The sequence below is a fragment of the Cucumis sativus genome, chromosome 5 (genome assembly GCF_000004075.3).
Source record: "Cucumis sativus cultivar 9930 chromosome 5, Cucumber_9930_V3, whole genome shotgun sequence".
NCBI classification, from domain to species: Eukaryota; Viridiplantae; Streptophyta; class Magnoliopsida; order Cucurbitales; family Cucurbitaceae; genus Cucumis; species Cucumis sativus.
Genome location: NC_026659.2, coordinates 28,225,940 through 28,246,825, shown reverse-complemented (window position 1 = coordinate 28,246,825; position 20,886 = coordinate 28,225,940). Strand labels below are relative to the sequence as shown.

At 26.8% G+C, this 20,886-nt stretch overlaps 1 protein-coding gene across 1 annotated transcript; it reads right to left on the bottom strand.

Moving 5' to 3' along the window:
• Positions 1–2,057: 2,057 nt before the first annotated feature.
• On the bottom strand, positions 2,058–5,606 carry LOC101214075 (OVARIAN TUMOR DOMAIN-containing deubiquitinating enzyme 4). The gene is made up of 5 exons (XM_004142407.3): positions 4,878–5,606; positions 4,581–4,702; positions 4,462–4,502; positions 4,263–4,361; positions 2,058–2,498 (listed from the first exon to the last, which is right to left on the bottom strand). Exons 1-5 carry the CDS (start codon positions 5,374–5,376, stop codon positions 2,318–2,320), a joined length of 942 nt encoding a protein of 313 aa, XP_004142455.1. The 5' UTR covers positions 5,377–5,606; the 3' UTR covers positions 2,058–2,317.
• Positions 5,607–20,886: the final 15,280 nt, after the last annotated feature.

The window sequence follows — 20,886 nt, the reverse complement described above, 5'->3', positions numbered from 1 at the left end:
GAATTGGTGAGCATTCATTTATCGGAGTATATATATGAGTAAAAAATATGTCAATACGTAAATTATTCCATCTTAAAAAACGTTATGAAAATTTTATTAAATGTCATAATCTCTATATTATATAAAAGGAACGAAGAAGAGAGAATCTTTTTTCCTTTTTTTACTTTGGCCCTACTTTATCAATAAAGGTTAGTTTTAACGTTTTGTTGATTGACACGGCTATTTGAATGTATGTGTCTTTTAAGCTACATATATTCATGTATAGAATGCGATAATTAAAGTGTAAATGTCTTTTAAGTTCAATAAGTACAATTGATGATGAATGTGTTGGAATAGCTTAAATTTGTTATCCAATGCTTTGAATGTTATTTACATATTTTTCATCTTTACTTTATTTATGTTTTAAGCAGCTTAATCTTAGAGGAGTGTTTGTAATGTATTCTAAAATATTTCCTCTAATAAAATCGATTTCTCTTTGTATCTCGTGAATGTAGCTAGCACACTGTTAGTAAATCTATGTAAATTTGTATGTTGATTCTCTTCTATTTTACATTCCATCACATGGAACACATGCTTGTTAGAAGGAAGATCTACACATAGAATTGATACATTTATTTACATATCCATTATAAGTACTTTTTAAAAGATAGAAGAAAAAAATATTTGGTAAATTATACTCTTTACGATAAATGTCCACAAATAGAAAAATATTCAAATATTTACAAAACCATAAACTTTTATCGACCTCTATCAATGCTAATACTTAATATTAATTAGTCTTTTATCGATGGATGTCAGTTGAGCTAAGCTCAGACTAAATTTATCTATTTATTTATTTTTCTTTAAATAACCTCTTGGTTTCTTGAAACAAAAAAAAAATCTTATTTAAGGTAAATAAATAAAAAAAAACATCCTAAAATGCTAAACCTTCCTAAAATGAAAATTTTAAATGACCTTTATCTCGGTCGTGATTCACTAAAAGATTCAATCATTTGAATTTACAATAAAAATGATAATTTTTTTATTCAAGTGAATCTTAGTGGTCACTAAGAAGAACTAATAAAAACTATTTCAACCTAAAGTTTTAAAGTTAATTCTAACAATATTTCACTTATAATAGTAGCCATACTTGAAACCTAACCTAAGTAGTTGATGACCAAGCAACAAATAAGAGATTGTAGGAACATTTGACCAAATTATATCTATTTGTCTCCTTTCGTACAAACTTTAAAATTAGTCCAATTAGACTTTCTAGGTATAAAATTGAAAGTGAAGATTTTCATCATAAATAAAATGCAAATTACATCTAATAATCTATTAGTTATAACGGATTTTTACTGTCCTTTTGAAAGTCTACAAACCATTTAAACACAAATTTCAAAGGTTACGAATACTAAACTTCTAATTCAACGTAAATTTGTAACTATGTATTTTCCTTGTCAGCTCATAAATTGAGTTTGAAATCGATAACTTGAGGATTTGGAAATTAGAACTATCTTCCATCACTTCTTTCAAGTGATTTTAGTCCTTCTGGACTTTAATTAGAAAGAAGTTTTAAGACGTAAAGCAAGGACGAGAAGCAAACATCGATGTTTGGACACTTAATAAATAATGTTGACGTTGATCAAAGATATCAAAATCAACATTTTCATCTTGTCATTTTGGGTTGGAAAAAATATAATCTGATTTCAAAAGTAAATAATAGGAGTAAGTTCGATCTCTTGTACTAAAAAAATTTTAAAGTCATTGTTAGCAGGTAATGTTCACTGATCTATTCTATCAGTTCTCTGATACTACACCTGATAAAGATATGTTAAATTTCCTTATAGTACTCAGATTCAAAGGAGATATTGACAAACCTGAAACAATTCAAATTTTGGCAGCGTCGTTCGGATCAGCCGTGAGGGGTATTTACGGTTTTCATCAGTACAAAATTACTATAAGCCTGTGGGCATGTTTTCATCAGTACAAGAAAACAGTAACATATTGAAACCATTGCTCTCAAAATGGCAGAAATCTATCATTTTGTATCATCAAAAGAAAATTCATCAATGGAATTAAGGAAAGCAATGCACCAAAACACCTAGAATTGCATTATCAAGTTGAAGTTCACACACAAATTTGAAAATGTAAAAGGCATAACAGAAAATCAATTACCTACAAAACTTTTACAAGCCAATCGCTTGAAATGGGGTTGTTGGTGCCAATTATTAAAATTAATGCAGTTTTATTCAACTTTTGGAGAAAGTTGCCTAATCCTAATGTGAATGACTTTAATCTGTCTAACCCCACAGATTATAAGCCATTTTGAATTTCTCTACATGCTTAGTTTCAGTGAAACTTTGTCTGACGAAGTCTCCAGAATATCATAATGACCATACCCATGGAACAGCACGTTGATAGGACTTTCTTCACCTTTCTGATACTCTTGACCATACTTGGCTATGTTTATCAGACCATCTGAGCTCCTCTCTCTCATGAATACTGATATTGGAGTCCTGCCAAGTGCAAAGTGTTCAAAGAAAATGCAAAAAGTTTAGTAACTAAATCCCCTTTGACAACCAATTTTGCTTTTGAATATTAAACTTGTAAATACAGCTTTCACCTATGAGGTTTGGGTACAAAGTGCAGTGTTCAAGAAAAAAAAAAAAAAAAGAGTTTAGTTAACAAAGTGTTCAAGAAAATGCAAAAAGTTTAGTAACTAAGGTTTCTTAGACAACCATTTCGGTCTCTTGTTCTGTTATCTAATTTCTTTCAAACCATCTTTTCAAAATCAATTACAGGTTTTAAAAACTAGACAAAAAGATGAAACTTAAACAAAAACTTGCTTTTGATAAGAAAGACATGCATAAAAACCAGTGTAGGAAACTCAGAATTTTCAAAATCAAGGCCTAAATGATCGACTTAAAATCCAAATTCAGTTTTCAATTACAGTTGTTTTCAACTCGGTAGAAGTGTCACACATCAAGACAAAAAAACCATGCAGTATGTCATGCAATACAAAGCTGTCTCAACAAAAAGCTCCCTATGAATGTAAAACTACAAATGTCTATACTTGGAGAGTTTAACCCTTGTGATGGAACAGACATGTGTTAGAGTGTTTGTTGTGGTTCTTGAAACAACCTACCTGATTAAAATCCCTATTAAACTTTTTATTATGTTTTGTTCTTAACAGTTCAAAGAATTTTTGGAAATTTATAAAACAGATTAGAGTAAATTTAGTTATATGGCTAAAAGTAACATATGACTTTGACTTTTGAGAGTATTGCTTTTGAGTGAAAGTAACTTTTTATAAATACTTCAGAAAATATCTAAATACACATTTTGAAACTACTCTTTTTGTAAAAAAAAATTTAAAAGCATAAAGGATAAATAGCTTTAAAAACATTCTCCACTACCCTAAAAGTAAATGTCAAATCCAATTTAATTGTTTTTTTACTAAAAGTACTGATTATTAAACTGAAAATACTTTTAGCCAGGTAGCCAAGTATAACGATAGTTTTTTATTATAATGGTTAAAAGCACTTTAAAAGTTTGGTAATGTCAAGCACACTTGAAAAAATATAGTTAGATTGAACACTTAAAACTGCTATTCTCAAGAACTATACCAATGTGTTTGAATATTTGACTCACAGTTTACGCTGGTGTTACTAAGGTTAAAAAGAACATATATTCTAATAGTGATTTCCTTATTCTAAGTTATCAAGTGATATACAAAAAGTTAAACCCCAAATAATACATACAGTCTATTCTTTTATAAAAACTCTTTAAAATAAACTTCAAAAGTTAATAACACAAAAGCTCTCTGGCTTTTTCACCACTTAAAGTGCTTGAAGAAAAATGAAGTTTACACCAATAAGAACACAAACTAAAATGCATCAAAGTAACACTAATTTAATCTTTTAGGACTCCAAATGCCTTAAGTGTACCCTTAACTAATATCAGGAGACAATCGGCTGGACCCTACTACATTTCCACTACATTTTGGATGTTAAAAAAACTCGATATTAAATCTTAAACACATGGCCAACATGCATTCAACCCATCATCCCCTCTTAGCTCCCTACCATTCGTGCCCTTAAATTTCCACCAATACCAGTTCCCTGTTTGTCAGAACAAAGTGTTTCAATTTTGTTTCTTACTTCTCCTTTTTTGTTTTGAGTTACCATTCGTTTCTTACTTCCTCTTTCTTTGTTTTGGATCAATTTTTTATATAAAACAGTGAGACAAATTTGTGGTTAGCAATATAAATAAAAACTTACTTCAGAACATGAGATGCCATAAGTAACTCAGGTTCTCCACCCCACACGAAAGGTTGCTGAATTCTCTTCACATACGCATCAAAATCTCCTTCAATATACCTAAAGGCATTTTCAATCATCACAATCACAAACCACCCATTTTCTGATTCAACCAAATATATGAAATCCGTGTAATGTGTATCAGATGAACTGAACTTACCACTCTGTTTCCTTCCGCCTCTTTAAGAGCTCATCCACAACCTGTAGTTTTGCATATTACCCATGTTATTCAACATAGTAACCAACAAATGGATGATTATGCATGAATTCTAATCTTACCTTAGCCCTTAATTCATCAGCGAGTTCTCTTTGACGATCATCATCAGGAGCTTCTTCCCCACTTCTCAAACAAGCTCCATGAGCGATTGCCCTAAACAAGCACCGACCATCCGCTAGCACACCTGTAGCAGTTCATTTCAATCTATCTCATATCAAAGCAATTAATAAAAATAACATAGAACAGAGATAAATGGTAAACCCTTATTTAAACTGAACTTGAATTGATATTTTCGATGGCTTCTCTAATGGAATTTTCATCAAATCAAGATAAATTGCCACGCAAATTTTCCACAATACCTGTCACCCTGTAATCAGCAGAGCTCTCATCGTTTTGATTAAATTCAGGGCCGCTCGATTCACACACTTCCTTCTTCTGATCTAACGATACAGCCTCATGACTTGCATCCACCCAATCAAGCGGCGCAATACAGGCACAGACACCAAACAGCAGCCAAGCCGAATCGGGACGGTGGAGCCAACGAGCCGGGCGAGCGTCCCAGGCGACGTTCCAAGATCCCTCTCCTTTGCGCTCATGGCAGTGAATCGCCGGACGGCAGAGATTGCTACTGCTTCCCGCACCAGAAGGCATTATAGCGTGCCATATCGAAGCAGCACCACCGCCCGCAAGCTTGCAGGCGCTGGAATGGTGGCGCTGTCGCCGATCGAATTGGATGGGACTCTGAACGAGTAACCGGCTTTGATGATGGTGGTGATGGTAAACGGCTGAGCCGTGAATGAAATTGGATAGGGAAACGAGAATCCAAGGCTTAGGACGAGCACAAAGTACTCCGAGCATCAGTCACTTACAGCAGTCGAGGCAATCCTGCGCTGCCAGGGACCTGCCCCTTGCTGTGCCTATGCGGCCATAATTAGAGCTCCGGCGGCCAGTTAATCGCTCAGCCTCTCTTCTTTCTCTTTTCTCTTTTCTCTTTTCTCTCTCTCTCTCTCTATCTCTCTATCTCTCTCTCCCACAGAAATCAGAGCAGCTTTTTCTTCGATGATCTGCGACGGCGAAGCATTTTAGGGAAGAGAGAGAAAGAAAGAGATTCAGAAATACTCCTACAGTGGGGCCCACCAGTGCGAAAATGGTTCATTAAATAATTATTTCTTTTTTAGTTTTATTTTTTTCTCTTTTTTCATTTTCTTTAAAATGTAAATTGTTATTAATTAATATTTCCTTTACGAAAAAAATGATTGTTTGTATATTATTTCTATTGGTAGAAAATCAGTACACGCAAGTCAGTGATTAGAATTTAATAATTATTTTTTAAAAAAGAAAAAGTCGATCTTTTTTTATTTGATTAATATAAAAGAAAATTATAATAATATCATTTTTTTTAACAAATAAGTTTGGTGCGCGAATATACCTTAAGAATTTTACTTAATTCCGTCTCTAAAGTCTATGATATTTTATTTTCGATTGCATGTGTCACACGAGTTGAGTTATGTTTAGATCGTTAATAACGAGTTTTAATGAATTAGATTAAAAATTTATTTATCTCGGGAAAAAAAAAATCTCGACCCCTTGTAGTTGAGTCAAGAAACAACACAATTATGATAGCATTAAATATTTAGATTTGTTACTAAATTAAACTTTCAAGAATGAATTTATAATTTTTTAAATACTTTCAACGGCAAAAAGATACAAGAACTTAAAAATTAGAAACTAAATTTGTTAAACTTGTTTTTCGTTTGGAGTATTTGCTAAAATATTGAGTTCGATGTTATTTAGCTTCGAGAGCCCAGTAGGTTTTGAAGTTAAATTTGTGTTTCATGTTTAATGTTGTTTAATACGACCAATTTTTGAATAATTTTAAAAGTAGCAAAATAAATTAAAATATTTATAAGTTATAGTAAAATTTTGGATTCTATAAATGATAAAAACTGACTTCTATCAATGTCACTAATAGAAAATTATCAGCAATGTCTACTATTAATATAATCTGAAATATAATTTTGATATATATTGTAGATATTTTATCAAATTTGTTATTTTTGACAATTTTTTATCGACTTCTAATTTTTTTTGTATTACGTAGAAGTACGTTGCAATCACATTTTTCAATTATAACAAAATTGATTTCAACATTTTCTTTTACCTTTAAATTTTTTAGTTCAACTCCCGTTTGATTTTGACAAGGGATTCAATACGTAACCATTGTAATCTTTTAGTTTGTTATCAACCATATATAGTTTGACTAATTTGGATTTTACCTCTTTACAAAATTTTGTGATAAAGTTGAATATGTCCATATTTGATTTAATGTAAAATCTTACATACATCCTATCAAAAAAAATTCAAAAAATCTTATTTGGTAAGATTCCAATTAATTTGATGGGATTTCTAATTGGCAAACCTATTTTAAATTATTTTACAATCAATTTAAGAAGCAAATAATGAGTTGAATATTATAGCTGCATCTACCTCAAATTGTAGTACAAATGTTAATTGATTGAGTTATTGGATTGTTGTTATTATCATTATTATTAACCAGTTTAAATTAATTAAGTTAAAGAAAAGATAATTTAAATGACCATTTTCAAGATGTGATATTTTATTATATTTTGTAAAATTTATATGAGTTTCTTTTACTATATTTGAAAATGTTTTTTTAAAATGATTTTAATTAAATTTATATTATCACATCTAACTAATTACTAATAATTAAAATCGTGTAATCTTAAATATCAGATATTTATGATATTTATAAAACAGTTATAAAGAAGAAGAACAAATCCTCCTAATAATCTTAAAAGAAATACATTAAAAAAATACAAATATATATATTCCAATTTGTATATATTATCGTGATTATAACCTAAAGCTCAACCCATTTAACCGACAATAAAAGGAAATTTTTAATATAATCCAATTAATGATAAAATTAAGATTGGATCAAATTCAATAGTCTACGTTGTTCCAATTGTTAAGTCATTTAAACAGTACGAACAATTAAGTTACTGTAAACTCTAAAGACAACAAAGTTGGGTTGGGTGGATAAAAAAAATTCACCTACCATTTGTTTACTAATAATTAAAGTGATTTATTACTTGGTTATTTACGTTAATACACATTTTAACTTTGTTATTCACCTCAACTTTTTCAAATATTCTCCTCCATTATTAATTATTGTTAATATCAAGCTCTTACTAATGCTACGTACCTTTGAGAGTGTTTGACTTTGAATTGCTTTTTGCTGACATGAAAACTCCTTAAAACTCTATTACTCTTTTTCATTGTGACAATCGTAACACTATTCAGATTGCTCACAGTAATAATGTTTTTCATATCGCTCACAATGATGTTTTTCTCGAGCAGACAAATTACACACATTGAATATAATTGTCACTTTATCTACTACCATCTCTAGAGCTCCAGCTCCCCCCCTCTGTCTATCCATATCTAATAACACAGCATGCAGCAAACAGACTCTCTTCCCTACTTGCTTGAGTCAATTACATGGCAAAACTCATGTTGGTCTCTACTTTACTGCCTCGAATCTGAGAAGCTGTTAATATTAATGTAATAATTTGTTGTTACATTTGTTAATTTATCATCGTTAGATCATTCTTATCAATATCTAAGTCATAATGTGTACATAAATACTTCCTTTTTGAGCTTTCCACAATTACAAACTCAACTCTACTCGAGAAGGTTTGCTAAGTTAAGTTAAGTCAGGTAGGCCAAGCTGTTTGTAAGCTCTCTGTTCTAACATTTTCGTTCATAAGGAAAGTGTGGTATCGTTGGGTTTCTTCCATCCTCCAATTTGGTTCGCCCGGATTGTTATATCTCCAACGCCATGACATTCCATTTCTTGGTACAAGTACAACCACGTAATTCCAAAGCTTCAATGTGATATGCTTTTGTTTAACATACGTGGCCAATTCTGTAGCCACTCAAATTGCAGATATTGCCCATTTTAATCAATTTATATATGAATTTATAAATTGTACAAAAAAAAATGAAATTGATTCTACCAAATTTCACCTATATGAAATTATTAATAAATAAATAAAATTTTGCTATATTTATAAGAGTTGTATAAACGGTATAAAAATTATATTTGTATTACTATGTCATGTATTAGCAAAACTAACATTAATGCAAATTTAAAAAGCATTTCTTGATATTGCATGGACCCATCCTCCAAACATCATGACAACATATTATAAAGTCATTTGATAGTTATCAATTGTTAAAAAGGAGTGTTGTTTAGCGGTAATTGGTATGCATTAACTTTTTTTAAAGTTGGTGGTTTGAGTTTCTTTATTTTCAATTATTTTATTAAACAATAAAGAAAATAAAATTTAATGTGAGATTTAATTTTTCACTAATTTAATCAAAATTAGAGAGGTCGGAATAATTTAAGTTTTACAAAAGCATTAAATGAGAATCTACCTTTAATGTTGGTATGAATTTGTTGCCTTTTTTTTTCCCTCTTACTATTTCTCTCTTGAGTGATTGAAAGTACTAATTACAATTTTGATGATTAAAAAAGCTTGAACTCTCACACTTAACAAATCAATAAATCAAATATGTGAACCTTCATTTCAAACATCATTTTTCAGTACCATTGCTCACAAGTATTAAACTTTTGGTTTAAAAAAATAAAAGAATATCATACCAATCATGTTAACAAACCAACTTTAACAAATATTCTTCTTTAGAAAAAGCCCTTAAAAAATATTGTTAATGTCAAATTTAAATTATATATATATATAACCCTCTAAACCTATAACAAAATAACTTTGATAAATAATTTTCTTCAAAAAAAGCACTTAATAAAATAAAATAAATAAAATCCACCATCACCAATAATTCACAATAGTGGGGGCTAAAAGTTCTTCAATGTCAGATCAACCATGCTGCAGCAATTTTCCACATGAGCGTACATTTTCCACTATTTTCCCTTTTCAAATTACCACAAATTTCACTATTAACTCTATTTTCGAGTAATTTTACAATTTTCACTATTAACTCTATTTTCCAGTATTTTTGTAAAACTAATTAAATTATTTGAAGACTAACACATTAGAATAGAACTTTTTTAAATTTCTTTTTGTTACAAATTAACGTTGGATAGAAAATTTCATCACGTACGGATGGTTTTGTTGATTTTATAAAGTAAAAATGGTATTTTTTAACGTTCATTTATAAATTTTGAAAATGTCTTTCCCTGTAGCTTGCATGAAAATTATTTGTCATTTATCTTGATAAAATTATACTAAAAAATTTATTATTACAAACATTTATTAAAAACATAAAAGAGAAAGATGCACACATTAAAATATAAAGAGATTTCTTAAGTGCATGATTTCAATAATTAAATTGGTATAAATACTATTCCCTGCAATATTAAAATATACCAAAGAATTAAAGTACACACATAATTGTATTAAGAGGAATATTATTTATTGAGCAAAGAATTAGTGATGTGTTATGAGATCGATTCATCCATCGTTTTAAAATAATAATAAACGATTTATGGGATTATTTATTTATTTTGACTTTACAAATATGTTGCCATGCAGATAATTGCGTGGCCGAAATGTAATAAAATTTCATGAAGGGGTTAAATTTGAATTTCCATTTCACGTGATGACTAAAGTTTGGGGAATTCCCACGTGGTTACTGATTGCCTAACGGACTTCCTTTTAAAGTGACGAGTCACGCTGTTCACCTTGCCTTACCCTGCCCATGCAACGTTTTACGCTCAATTCATACCATAAAACTTACGAAATTTTAATTATATTTTCTATTATTTTTTTTAAATAATAATAATAACATTTGACAAAATATTTTCTATTATTTAAAAAAAAAATCACAAGAAAAAAACATTTGACAAAATATTTTTAAAAAATCAAGTGTAATAAATATTGCTATTTTAATGGTTTTGTTCTATTGAGCGTAAATAGTGTCAATTTTTATATTTTTGAAAAAATCTCTAATTATAATTCGTGATGGTTTTATAAATAATAATTAAATATATAGCAACATTTTAAAATAATTGTAAATATAGCAAAATTGATTGGTGGTAGACTTCTATTTTTGATAGATTCTTATAATCTAGAGAGATTTGCATGGTCTATTAGAATTTAATTGTTATATTTGCAACTACCACATGTTTTTAAGTTTTTTAGATTTATTTTCATTTTGTATTTGATTACTAATAATATGATAAATAATAGCATCTTATGCGTTTGAAATAATTTAGTCATAATTATTTATAGTTAGACAAGTGTTTGAAAAACAGTAGTAAAAAGGGAATTTGAGAGACGTGAAAACAATGAAAAATATGATTAGATTGAAAGCTATAAAATGGAAATAAGTTTTGTATTGTATGTTGAATCTAAAACGTTCAATCCAATCGTGATTTTTGGATTATCTAATTACCATACAAATTCATTCCATTTTTGTCTTTGCAATAGAAAAGTAGATAAAAGGAAAAGTGTTTTAAATAGCAAAATTGTTAAGAATATCTATAAATACATTGACTTTTTCTTGCTCGAATAATATATATCTATTTGAGTCGTTTACAAATTAAAAAATAAAATAAAAAAATATTGCTATATTCGAAAACATTCCAAAATAAAACAAAATAAATAACTCTTCTTCCTTCATAGATAATTATATATATTTTTAATCAATTAAAATAAGTGTAATTTGACATGAAAATTGTAATTAATATAAACATAGGGTTGACGAGTTCAATATTTAATAACATTAAAAGCGGTTAAAGAATCACTATCTATTTTCCAAATTGATAATACTTTTACCCTAAAAAAATGCAAAGTTCAATGTAGACTCCCCCCCTAGTTAGTCGTTTTCGTTTTTAAATTATTGGCCCATGCAATTCCATAGAGCTTTAAGAAAAATACAAGGAAATTTTTTTGTATTTATCTACACAAATACTTAAGGATTAAAATGAGGTTGAATTTTATTGAATTGTATTTTAAAGAAAAAAGATGAACCAAAAGTACTTTTTGCATTAACAAAATTTAAAATTATGTCCTTTATACTTCGGGTGATGTAACTTACAAGCAAAAGGGGGAATGCTCTAAACGTGTTGTGTATTCCTCAAGTTTGTGCACACATCCAATTTTCCAATTAAAAACTTAAATTCACTTTAAAATAACATAAATTCGTTTTGTTCTTGTAATTTTATCAATTAAGCTAACAAATTTTCTTAAACATAAATGAAATTAGATTCACTTATAATTTCTTTTATTCCACGTGCATCAATTTTGAAGAAGTTTATTTAAGTTAGAAGAATTTATGTACATTAATCTAATAGTTTAAATTATAACAAATTAGAAATTGTATTTAATAATTTTCTTAAAAAAAGTTAATTAAATTGATAAATTCACAAAAACCTTTAAAGTTTAATGATATAAATTGGTATATTTAATTTATTTTTCAATTGTATAATAGCACAACTGGTTGAATTTAATTAATATAGTTGATTTAATGTTAATTAACATGTATTCTTGAAGAAGTTCAAATCTACAAACAAAGATAAATTTTATGGTTTTTCTTTTCATTATTGAATTAATTCATAAATCTTTTTTTATTTTTTTTCAACACGTGTTGTTCAATGCAAATCAAATTGTTGACTATCATATTTTATAATTATTTGTTTTTTTTATAATAAACCTAATTTTGATATTAACTGATATATAAATTAATACAAAATGGTGATGGATAGAGGGAAAAAAATTATTTACAAAACATAACAAAAAAAGTAAGAAGAGTGATTTGATATTGTCCATTTCGAATATATCATCGGTGTCTTTGACTTTGGTACCTTCCAAAAATTATTGTTCATGTTGCTACCACAATATATTGTGTACCCTCTTCCTCCTCTTGATTTACTTCCTATTGTTTTATTCAAAAGGAAATTGTCGAAAATGTTATCACTAGAAGGTTCTAGGCTCGACATAAAGGGATCAAATGAATTGTCATAGCAACACTTGTGTTCAATTTTTACATTTTCTTTTCATATATGAGATTCTTAGGGTTAAGACAATATACATGTTAATATCTATATTGTTCGCTCTTCACAACCATCTTCATAATTTTGCTTTTTTGATAAAACTCAGGATATCTCATGCTTTGATGATGAACTTATCTTAAAAATAAGTTTGGCTAATTTTTTGGTGGTTGTTAAATCATAGAACATGGTTTTGTCTTCTAAATTCAATGGACAGTAATTGTTAGCTAACTTAGCTTCATGTTGCTGCAATTCGGAATAATTTATCCTTTGTTTTTTCTTTGTGTAATTTGAAGTTATCATAGCAGGCGATTGATCCAAATGGTGTACTCATTTGGAAATTAGTGAAATACGCCAGGGCCGATGCCATGGGTGACGAGAAAAGCCAATTTTCAATTTGGCGTTACTTTAAAATAACCTCGGGGATTTCATCTATATACTATTACTTTTGCATTAATTGGGGTTCTTTGATTTTATTTGGTTCTATATACTTTGTGAGTTTTATAAAATATAATAAAATTTTAGATTTTATGTATATTTGAAAATGTTCAAACAATTAACTAATAAAATAAATATGGGTTACGTGGTGTGTACGGTAAAATATAACAAAGTCTATGGTAGGTTAATATTTATAGTATAGTCTATCAATGATAGAATTCTATCGTAGATAAATTTTACTATATTTTTTAAAAAAATTATCGTTATACACTTAATTATTTTGAACCTAATCGCGAACAATTCCATTTTTTCATACTAGTTTTCCTTTAATCTTACCGATCCAGCAGGGGTTGGAAATGGGTACAATGGGCCCAGGGAATACTTGGGCCAATTCCCTTTTGAGTTCTTGTTGGGCTAATGCGAATAAGATTGTTCCAACAATTTTCCCATATCTGACAATTTTCTTTTTTCTTTTTTCCTTTCATTTTACAAATTAATTACAACAATTATGAATATATATATATATAAAAAAAACTTTTACAATTTTATCCTTAACCTTTCATATCTGACTTAATTTAGAAATTTGGTTAGTGATTTGCAGCTAGATGAAGACAAGCAAGGGAAAAATGGATACCATTTATTTTGATTTTTGCATTTGTCTCTATTTTATATTAATCATTACATTTAAAAAGAGTCTTACACATGTGAAACTCTCTTTATTAATAATTTTATAATGATAATTTCTTAAAGTAAAATAAAATTATACAACTTAAGTTTATGAAAACAAATTGATTTTTTCCTGTAATTACTATTTTCTGCCAGTTCTATGGAGAAAATACATCATTATTTTGATTTTAAAAATTACCATTGCAACCTCTACAGTATTTTTTAAAATATATTTGTACAAGGACCAAAACAATAAAACAATAAAAATACATTGTGAAAGTACACCGACAAAATAAAAGGACGTTTTGAAAGAACATTCACATCTTAAAATGCTAAGATTAAATCCAAACCTTCGTAACAAATAACTTCAAACCTTCACTCAATTTTATTTCCTGCCCATGGATCAAAAAATAAAAAATAACAACCCACCCTAAATTTAAAATACATTAAACTTAATTTTTATTTTTATTTTTATTTTCTTCACAAAATCACTCTAAATCTGAAGATAATAATAATAATAATAATAATATAGGTTAGATGCCCCCTCCCAACCCCCCCTGCACCCTCGAGATTTAATCCAACCAACCCATATTTATTGGCCTTAAAAAGGTTGATAGAAATGGAGGAAAGTTAACCGGAAAATGTTGCTATGATCTTTAATATATATTTGGACTAATTTTTAAAATAGGAAGTTTTGCCATAAAATAGAAATCTTAATTTAATAATATTTAGCTTAAGACATAATTTCAAATTTTAATATTTTTTTAATATCTCTCTCTTTTTCTGTGGTTAAAATTATAATATAAACAACGTCTGTGCAATATGACAATGGCATCACGAGGGGGGAAAATTAATAAAGAAGAAATTGAAATTATTTATTACGAAAAAAACGTGACCACTCTAAGGTATACGATTTAGATTAGGCCACCAATAATTTTAAAACATAGTACCGATTACCGAAACAAAAATAGCTTTTGTCTAAATCACGCCTAGGTTCATGACCGTGGACCCCCACACACGACTTTTATATATATATATTCTTTTTTTATTTTAACCGTAATTATAATTGATGACAATTTTTTATGAAACAATTTAGAATAATACCTATGTTTTGTATATTGCAAATTTGGCAAATATAACAATAATCTACTTTTAAATTTACTATTTTTGTAAATTTGAAAATGTAAGTGACATAGACTCTATTATTATAAATTTTTTTGCTATTTTTGTAAACTCTTATAGAATAATTGCATCAGATAACAAAAATACTTATAAAAAAACAGTCCATGATATTATTTTTTTACATATTGTAAACATGAAAAATATGACAAATAATTAGTAATATCAAATTACTTTGAAAGGACTATCGGAGAGTTATTAAGAGATATCGACTTTTAAATTTGCTCATTTTTCAACTTAAAAAATGTAGTGATATTGACAATATTATCATTTATTTATTTTTTGCTATTTTTGCGGGTGTTCCTAATAATTAAGTATATAGCAACATTTTTTAAAAATTGCAAATATAGTAAAATCTATCAGTAATATACTTTTATAGTCTATTAGATTATATTTGTAACATGGTCTATAGTGAAAGATTTCTATGATTGATATATTTTGAAAAAGTTTACTATGTTTATAAATTTTTTAAAATGTTGTTATCTATTTAATTATTTTCAATCTAATTGTTATTTTTACAACTATTTAAGTGTGATGAAAGCTTCAAACTAAATATTTATTTTGATCCTTAACCTAAAATTACTATCTCAATTCGACTCTACTCAACTTTTAATATTCAAGGTTAGATTTTGGGATTGATTTTGACATTAAAAAAGGAAAAAGTAACTATAAAATATTCCTAAGTGCTTTTTATGTTTGGTAAAACAAATTATGATTAAATCTTCCAAAATCACATATCAATTACATGTTCATTTTAAGTTCTTTTTCAAAGCAGTTAGTTTATATTATTCTAAAAGTAATTATGGATATTAGTATTAAGTTCTTTTCCAAAGTAGTTATTTAATAGTGTTTATATGATTTTAAAAGTACTTGTGGATATTGGTAAGAAAAGGAAGAGATGGTCCATACAAATTAAAGGTGAGATAATTTGAATCGAAAATTTATTAATCATCAAACACATACAAATATCAGTTAAACTTTTGTTAACGATAGTTAGTAGTTAATTTACGGCGCTAACAAAGTTTGTTAAAAGAGTGAAAAATGAAGACTAAAAAGAAACCAATAAATTTTTTTTGACAATGGCTATGACCAATCATTAAGGAAAACTAATACAATATTAGTATAATTTTTGAAGTCAACTTTACATTGCCTTTTTACTAATAATTCCTGGTTTTTTTCTTCTTACTATTCAAATATTTTGATACATATGAATATAGCACATTAAAATTAAAATTATGTTTGGATTGAATTTTAAAGAAATTTTAAACTAAGTATTTTTATGTGTATAAAAGTATATAAATATTTTAAAAAATTGATCCATGCGTACTCTGCTATTTGAGAAAACGAAAAAGGGTTCGACTATTTAATGTGTTTATCTAAACACAAGACCAAATTCGTTTTTGCCTATATTCCAAATGATTTCAAACTCGCTTCCAACTTATTTGAAATTAAAATTACTAGAACTTTTGTACTATTCAAATCTACTGTTTTTTTTCCTCCAAGTCTAAATTTCAATTAATATATTTTTTAAAAATAATAATAATAATTAGTAATTGTCTTTTTAAAAAACAAAAGAGAAATAAATTATTATTAAGCACAACCAAAGTTTAAATGTCAACGAAAAGATGAAAACAATAGGCAACAATTTAATTATTTGGGTACAATACCCACATGATCAAAGTTTAGTACACCAAACTTTTCCATGTACAAATTTTCACTTGGCTTGCAATTTTGGTGTCATTTCGTGGCATCGTCACCCAACTTTCCCTTACTTTACATTTTGTCTTCTCAACTTTTCTCTTTTTATACAATTTAATAATTCAAACCAACTATCTTCCCAAAGCTTCAATCGGTAATTGAGAGAAAGAAGGAAAAAGAAAACGAAAGAGAGAAAGAAAGCAAAAGAAAAAAAAAATGATTCTTTGCTTGTACTCATAAGGGTTATGAAAATCCAATGATATATGAAAGTTGATTTAGATAATATAGTTCGAGGTCAAATTTTGATAATATCTTCAAGTTGTCGTCATTATTATCTTACATTTGTCAAATGTACTTAGGAATCATTTATAAATGAATTTTAAATATTGGAGACCAACGTAAACGTCAATTTTATCAAAATTTTCACTTTTGAAACTTTATCGACCAAATATAAATCAATATAGATCAAAAGATCAACAAAAATCAATCGATTTTTATTATTCAACGATCGAAAAAGTTTGAACATTTACTAAAGCGACTAAAGTGGGTTCGATGACAATTTAGTTAAAAGATGACTCTAATTGACCGATGCTCACTTTTAATTTGCATTATGAAAGTTTGAACTATTTCTGTCTGTCGTGTACAAATTTACAAATTTTCCATCAATTACAGAATTCGATGGTCAATAGTATTTTGTTATATATTTTTAAATATTTACAACAACTTTATCTGTATTACAAATACTTTTATATATTCTATCTATAAAATTGTTGATTTTTTATTTTAATGTGTTAAAAAAGTGCCATTTTTAAAAATAGTAAAATAAAATAAAATATTTACGAGTTATAGCAAAATTTTGGATTGTATCACTCAGAGTCTTTTATCGCATATTAATGACTATCATGATAGAATTTGTTACAGATGGTAAATATTTCGTAAATTTTACTATTTTTAAAAGTTTCCTCAAACAAATCAATTCGAATTTTAAAATAACAATAATAAATAAAAACTTATATTTTCCTTTTTATTTTTCTTAAGTATATAACTCTTAATACTCCACGATGATTGAAATTAGGGTAAGAAATTATTAAATATAAACATTTTTTTTTCAAATAACGAAATGGTTTTTAATTTTGATAAATTGAAATACATATATACTAACTTGATTGCATATTTACAACAATTTTATTTATATAACGACCAATTTTATTTATTCTATCTCTAAAATTATCTACTTTTTATTAATGCGTTAAAAAAACCAAGTCGAATTTTAAAATAACAATAATAAATAAAACCTCATTTTTTATTTTTTTAAAATTATGGTAAGAAATTATTAAATATAAACATTTTTTAGAAAAAATAACGAAATGGTTTTTAATTTTCCTTTTTATATTTTTTCAAATTATGGTAAGAAATTATAAAATATAAACATTTTTTAGAAAAAATAACGAAATGGTCTTTAATTTTGATAAATTGAAATATATATATATACACACTAACTTGATTGAATAAGTGAAATTGCCAGATGGAATACATGCCGTATAAAATTATAACATTGAACTTTAACTAAAATAATCAAACAGCCACATAGATTACATGCCGAAGATTTTTCTTTTTACGGTTACATAAAATCATAAAGAAAAACTAACGTATTTAATTTATAAGAGTATTAACAAATCAAGAGGATGGATAAGATTGAGATTCAAAAGGAAAGCTATATCTTAGTATATAATATATAACGAATACACGTATAAAAATGTGAAACTTTTTAAAACTTCAATAAAAAGTATAGTTAACTTTAACGTTTGAGGTTACGTATATTTATATCATCTCCGCCATAAAATCAACGTCATAAAACTGAAAAAACCTTATAAATAAACAAATAAAATGCAGCAAAAATTTATTAGGGATATATAATTTAGAGGAATTATGGTAGGTGGAAATAAAATTAAAGAAAAAAAACTTTAATTGATTAAAATAAGTTTGATGATTTTTTTTTGTTACGTTTTTGTAAATAGTTTTAATATTTTGTTATTTTTTAAAATGGGTTGTAATCTATCGTTCATAAGCTTCTACTAGTAATATGGTATGTCACTGATAGATTTAGAAAGCTAAATCTAAATTTTATCATATTTGTAATTTTTTTCATTATCTTATATCGGCAAATATTTAAGATTGATTGTTGTATATTTATAATTGTTCCTAATTTGCAAATATCATTCTTAAAGTACTGTTGTAGTTGTAATTACGCCCTTAAACTTTCAATTACAAAAATTGAATTTTTAAACTTAATAGATGGTTAAATTTGGGCTTTCAAATGATGATCAAAATAAAACGCTCGAATTGATACAAATGCTCTAATTTTTATAATTATGTAAGTTGAAAATTCTAATTTTAATACTTGTATAAGTTTGAATGCTCAATTTTACAATTGAAAGTTTAAGAGTATAATTGTCGCATCATCACACTTTCATTTAGACATTATTTTTACAATTTACAAAAATGAAAATAAAAATACAATAAATTTGTTCATTTTAATCCAATTATAATTATTATATTGATAAAAAAATTTAAAATTAGTTCTTAAAAGTGACTTTTTTACAAAAACAAGACGATTAAAAATTAGGAAATTTATCGTAAATGTCAAAATCGTTCGAACATTTACAAAATATAGCAAAATTTTAAATTCAGTCAATAATTAACACTAATAACGCAACATATTAACATATTATACAATTCTCAACAAAATCAGTATCTAAGAGTATTACTAAAATATATATTAGACAAGAAAGTACGGAGATTAAAATTAAAGAAAAAAAAAGCTTTGAAAGCATAGGTGCCAAAAATGATGGGAAATTTGTGTTCATGTTACTCACATTCCAACTAAAAAGAAAAAGAGATTTGAAAAAAGACAAGAGAAAAAAAAGAAGGTAGTACGAATAATTTCGGGGCGCGCCCTCCTTTAATGTACATTCAGAGCTTGTAAACCAGCCAAGTTAAAAAGCAGATTTGGCCAATCCATGTCCTTGCTTTATTAACGTGATATTCGGATTTGGTAATACCCTTTTTTCTTTTTCTTTTTTAAATTCTATAATTAAATTAATTACCAAATAGTAATATTTATTATAATTATAATATCTCGATTAGATATGAAACGCACAGTTTAATGGTTTTATTATAATTTTAAGCCAAAAAAGTTTTATGAATTTATGTCGGTTTATTGCTTCGGTTCTCAAATTTTAATTTCTGCTTTATAAATTAGAAAGGTATTGAATTTCTTAATGAAAGAAAAAGGAAGCTATTGAACGTGTATCCGAAATGGGAAAAAATAGGAGCTAATAGGAAATATTTATTAGGAAAAAAAAAGTAGAAGTAATCAATAATAATAATAATAAAAAATAGTTTTTAGGGTAAATATTTTATGAAATGTTCTATTTTTTTTTACTTATTTTTACATTTTGAGATTTATGTTTCGTTTTTCGTCTTTTATCTTTATAGTTTTTTTTATAAGAAACTTTATTAGGTTTAAAAAAAAGAAAAAGTGCATCAAATTATCAAAACATTTAGAAAAATTAGCTTATCACATCAATTTTTTTTTGCATATGACAAATATGACAAAATTAATTGTATTAGAGGGCTTTCAGACGGTAATCATAAGTTATCAAATGACTATTAGATGATAATCATAGAGTTACGAGGGTCATTACTTTTAAATTTGTTATTTTTATAAATTTAAAAAATGTTGTAACACATGCTCTATCATCATTTTTTATTTTGCTATTTTTACAAAAATATCTTTAAAAAATTCTAAAGTTATGCTTGGCTTCTTATATAATTTTCGTAATTATATAAATCTTTTAGAATGTCTAAAGAAAAAAAAATTATAAATAATAAAACGGTTGAAATTATTTACAAAATTCTAGATTTTTTTAATGATAAACTTATATTTGTGTTGAATCTTCAATTTATAAATATTTAAGTTTATATATTTGTGTTGAATCTTAAATTTATAAATATTTAAGTTAATTTGGATATATTTGAAGATACGTGAAAATGAAATAAACTGACAAACTAGTTACACTCCATAGAACATTAAAAGACAAAATTCATTATACTTAATTTTTCTATGAAGTGAAAATATTTTGTCAAATGTTCTATTTTTGACAATTTTTTTTAAATATGTATTTTAATAATTTAAATTGCAAGCACGTGCGTGTAGCAAGTTATAGACATGCATCATCTAATTAATATACATGAATAAAACATTTTTTTTCTTCTTCTTTTCTTTAGCAAAAAAGTTATCAAATGCAGCAAAATTAAACAAGTTATCAAAT